This window comes from Egretta garzetta, unplaced genomic scaffold, assembly GCF_000687185.1.
Source record: "Egretta garzetta isolate BGI_Z169 unplaced genomic scaffold, ASM68718v1 scaffold215, whole genome shotgun sequence".
In the NCBI taxonomy this organism is placed as follows: domain Eukaryota; kingdom Metazoa; phylum Chordata; class Aves; order Pelecaniformes; family Ardeidae; genus Egretta; species Egretta garzetta.
In genome coordinates this window covers 7,317,095-7,321,472 of record NW_009259719.1, presented here as the reverse complement: position 1 = coordinate 7,321,472, position 4,378 = coordinate 7,317,095, and the positions used below count along the sequence as shown (strand labels likewise).

The following is a 4,378-nucleotide window of genomic DNA, read 5'->3' as shown; positions in this document are numbered from 1 at the left end:
CTCGGTGGGGCTCCTCGGGGCCCTTGCCTACTTCCTCACTTACGTGGCCTCCTTCCACCTTGCCTACCTGTTCGCCATCCACATCCACGGCGGGGTGGGGGTGCGTGGGGGAGTCTTGGTGGCCCTCAAGCAGACGATGGGGGACAGCACCGTACTGAAGGTGCCCCAAGTCAGAATGAAGGCTGTCCCCATGCTCCTGCTCCTTCTCCTGGCTCTGCTGCGGCTCGCCACCCTCATCGAGAGCAATGTACTGGCCTCGTACGGCTTCGGGCTCCTCTCCAGCTGGGTCTATCTCCGTTTCTACCAGCGGCACAGTAGAGGCCGTGGAGACATGTCCGACCACTTCGCGTTTGCCACTTTCTTCCCCGAGATCTTGCAGCCTGTGGTGGGTCTGGTGGCCAACCTGGTGCACGGCATCCTGGTGAAGGTGAAGGTCTGCCGCAAGACGGTCAAACGCTACGACGTGGGTGCCCCATCGTCCATCACCATCAGCCTGCCAGGGACGGACCCCCAGGATGCCGAGAGGAGGAGGTACCGCTCACTTCTACGGGGGTAACATTTCTGGGCAGCAAGGGTTGGGTTTAAAATTCAAACACGGAGGAGTGGGGAGATTTGAGTGCAGGGTGCTAAGGTGGGGGCCATCTCCAGGAGGTCTGCTGGGGGCTGCCCTCCCTACCGCAGAGGTGGTGGAGAGCATTTCGGGGGGCTGGTGGGACAATGTCTGGCTCTTCCAAATGTGAAGTGGCGGTGGGAGCGCAGGGGAGGAGCACGGAGATCCTGGGGAAGGGGCAGGCAAGGTTTGGGGTTGGGGTCCCTACAGAAGGGGGACAGCAGCTGCCTGGGGGGGTGCAGGCCCCCCCGCTCATGGCAGCCCCGCACCCGTCATCGTGGCACGGAGGAAGGTGCTGAGTCAGCCCCACACTCCCAGCATTGGCCTTCTGCAGCCCTGGCAGGAAGGTTTGGACAACGTGCTCTGTGTTCCCCTGCCCCATTTTATGCCTTTCTTCCCCCATTCCTGGAGTGGTCCGCGTGCCGTCTGACAGCCTCCAAGTGTACCACGTGGCACAAGAACTCTGCATAGGTCAGCTGGGAGCATGAGTGGGGTTCTACAGCGTAGTCCCAGGTGTTCCAGGTCATTTCCAGTGCTGCCAAATCCATCCTTTCCTGCCCAGGAAGGGGTGGCCTCGCACAGTGCAGACCTGGGGCTAACTTGCCCATCTGCCCTTGCCCCGCAGGCAGCTGGCCCTGAAGGCCCTGAACGAACGGCTGAAGCGCGTGGAGGATCAGTCGGCCTGGCCTAGCATGGAGGATGATGAGGAGGAGGCGGGGGTGAAGGTCGACAGCCCGCTGCCACCCAACCCCGACATGTCCGGGAAGGGCGCCAGCCAGGAGTCCAGCCTCATCACCTTCCAGGATGCCCCGGCCCAGCTGTGACCTGCCGGCATGCCGCCCCCCTGCCCCGCCCCGCCTCCGCTGGCTCCCCCCATGCAGCTGGGACGCTCAACAGGGAGCAGGGACTCCTCCCGTGGCAGAGGCAGGGGGGCTACCTCATTCCAATGCTTCGTCGCCGCTCGTGGCCAGCCCCAGCCACACAGGCTGATGATGCTGCCACCACCGCAAGGACGGGGTTCCTTGAGCCACTCCCCTCGGTGCAGGGTGGGCCATGGACATTGGCACCGGCAGCAGGGGCTGTTTCGGGAGGGGGGACCTGGGGCTGATCCCTGCCCTGAGGCTGCTGCGCTTGCTCACACAGGAGTGAAGTCAGCAGCGCTTCCTCACTTCTCTGCACTGGGGGTTGGCCAGAGCACTCAACAATTATTTCCTCCTTTCTGAAGGTAGTTCTGTCCCTGAGGGAATGGGAAGGCCGGCGACTTTTTTTTTTCCAAATCCCTTTCATATGGGGAGCCTCCCCCAGCCCTGGCAGGAGCTTGCCATGACCAGTGAGAGGTTTGCCAGGTGTGGGGACCCGCCACTGGGCAGGAGGAGGCCACCTAGCCCTTCACGGCAATGGTCTGGCACTGCCAGCTCGGGGCTTTGCGTGCAGGGGTTTCTCTCCTCCTCCCTCTCCCACCCCCAAAGCCAGCCTCCCAAGGAGCCATTGCCCTCGGCCGCTCCCCAGCTAATCCGTTTGGCAGATTACACTAGAAGCTGGAATTCATTTTTACAGTGGGGCTCTCGCTGCTTCCTCTGGCAGCAGGTTTTCTTTCCTGTGAGTAGGATATGGGCTCCCCCTTCTCTTCCTCCATGGGGTTGGTTGTGGGTTTTTTTTTTTTTTTTTTTTTAATGGATGGAGAGGATGCTACCTGCAACAGCCTCCTCACAGTTCCTGATCCCCTGGGCAGTCCCCAGCCTGGGACACAGGACGATGGCGTCATGATTATTTTTTTAAAGGACCACACAAGAAGGTTTTGTCAGCCAGGGGAGAAAAAAAAAACAACACCACCACAGACATTTCAGTATCAATAAAGAGTTCTTCGAAAGAGTTGGCTCCTGCAGCAGAGCATGGGCAAGGTGGGGGGGCTGGGCACAGAGCCCTGGGGGCTCTTGTGCAGGAGCCTGGGGAGGGGATTTCTTCCTAGGTGCTCCCAGCAGGTCGGGAGAAACCCTTTGCAAGGGGGAGGAGGTGGGATGTTTGCCCACGCCCCACAAGCCCCCCCCGGGCAGTAAAGAGGGCTTGTCGCACTGTAGCTGCCTGAAATATTTATTCAATAAAAGCTCTAGATACAGAGGAATTTCGTAGCCCAGGAGCCCCTCCCAGCTCTCTGGCCCTGCCGAGAGCAGGATACATGCCAAGGAGGAGCCATGGGGCTGCTGTGGCAGTCAGAGCCCCACAGTGCCCAGCTGCCCTGGTGGTGGGCAGGCTGGAAGGAAGGCTGTTACGATGGCGAGGCAAGAGGCGAGGAGGTTGCTTTCTGCCTTCCCAAGGGCTGTTTCACAGGCTGGCTTGGGGGCTCACCCTGAGCCCTGCTCCCCCTGCCCTGCTTGCATTGTTCCCTGTGCCCCTCAGAAGGACAAAACCGCCTTCACAGGCTGCTGGTGTGCAGCCCAGCTTGGTAATTTGCTCTGTAAAACGACTCCCACCTCCTGCCAAGCTGAAGCTTTGCTGTCCTAGCCTGCAGGAAGGATTTGTGCGTGGTGATGGGTGCCCAGATCCACAGCCATCGATCGGGCAGGGCTGACAGCACCAGTCCCAGGAAGCCCCCAGGTCCCTGTGTGGGGCTGCACTGTGGGGACAGGTGCCCTGGGTGCTGCCACCCTGCTTCAGCCAGGCTGAAGCCATAACCGTGCTGTGTGCTTTCACTGGCCAAGCTGCCTTTGTGGCAGGAGGGGCAGCGCGGTGCCCGCTGCAGCCTCCCAGGTGAGCGGGGACCCCCTGCCCTCCTCACCAGGAATGTGACAGCTCCTGTCCTGCCTGCTCCAAAGCAGCCCCAGGTGGCAAGGGGAGGGAAAAGGAGCAGGAATCCTGAGTGAACCTTCCAGTTCCCAGCACTGAGCACCAGGCTGCTGTGGGAACCAGCAGCATTACCTGTACTGGGAAACGTCCCCACCGAGGCAGGGACGAGATGGGCAGCTCCTGCCCAGTCAGTGTCACACATATCATAGCCGCTCCCTGGGGACAAGACACTACAGACAATCCAGGGCTAACGAGAGACGAGTAGGTAGAAATCTAGTACCGAGGAGACCCTGTGCGAGCAGGGGACCCCGACAGGGGGGACTGCAGGGGGGAGCCCCAGCCTTGCCAGCTCACACAGGGAAAGTTCGGATTCACGACAGGCCCTCAGTGCTGGCTCCGCTTGCGGTACAGGTAAGCGTTGCTCACCTGGTTCATGATAACCAGGCTGGTGAGAAGGGGACACAGCATGGCAAGGTACCAGGAGACGCTGGTCACCGAGGCGGTGAACCACAGGGAGCACATGCCCAACATCAGGCTGGCACAGCCCAGCAGATAGCCCACCAGCCCCGAGGTGGCATGGTACAGCTTGAGCTTGGCCAGCGTCCAGTTCTTCATCAGCTTGGGGTAGAGCAGGAGCAGCCCACCTGCACACTGCCCACCGGTGTACAGCACGGTCAGCAGCCCCGTCAGGCCATGCCAGGTGACGAAGTGGGCCTTGCCGTTCAGGTGCTTGTTGTAGGTGATGACACCCAGCCCCAGGAGGGCGCAGAGGAGGGCGAGCAGCTGGAGGGCCCAGTGCACCCGCACTTTGACTTTGCGGGAGAAGGAGCGGAGCGGCGAGGTCTCCGGGGAGAAGATCAGCAGGGCTTCTGTCATCAGGAAGGAGAACTGGGAGGCAGAGGGCAGGGGGGTTGGCACCGGGCGCCACGGCCGGGGACAGAACCGGCGGCAGGTCCGCGTCTCCCGGGGCTCAGCCTCCCCCCA

General features: G+C 61.5%; 2 protein-coding genes across 2 annotated transcripts in view; one reads left to right on the top strand and one right to left on the bottom strand.

The window, feature by feature from the left end:
• Window position 1: 1 nt before the first annotated feature.
• TMEM115 (transmembrane protein 115) lies at window positions 2-2,422 on the top strand (the record flags this gene model as incomplete). The annotated part of the gene is made up of 2 exons (XM_035894676.1): window positions 2-531; window positions 1,236-2,422. Coding segments are annotated over 2 exons (729 nt in total), but the record flags the coding sequence as incomplete, so codon positions are not given.
• The window catches only part of LOC104126758 (cytochrome b561 domain-containing protein 2), a 2,713-nt gene continuing 618 nt past the window's right edge, over window positions 2,284-4,378 (bottom strand). The window contains exon 2 of the mRNA XM_035894675.1: window positions 2,284-4,369. Coding sequence (XP_035750568.1) covers window positions 3,779-4,369 — 591 coding nt within the window. The 3' untranslated portion in view covers window positions 2,284-3,778. The remainder of the gene's footprint in view (window positions 4,370-4,378) is intronic.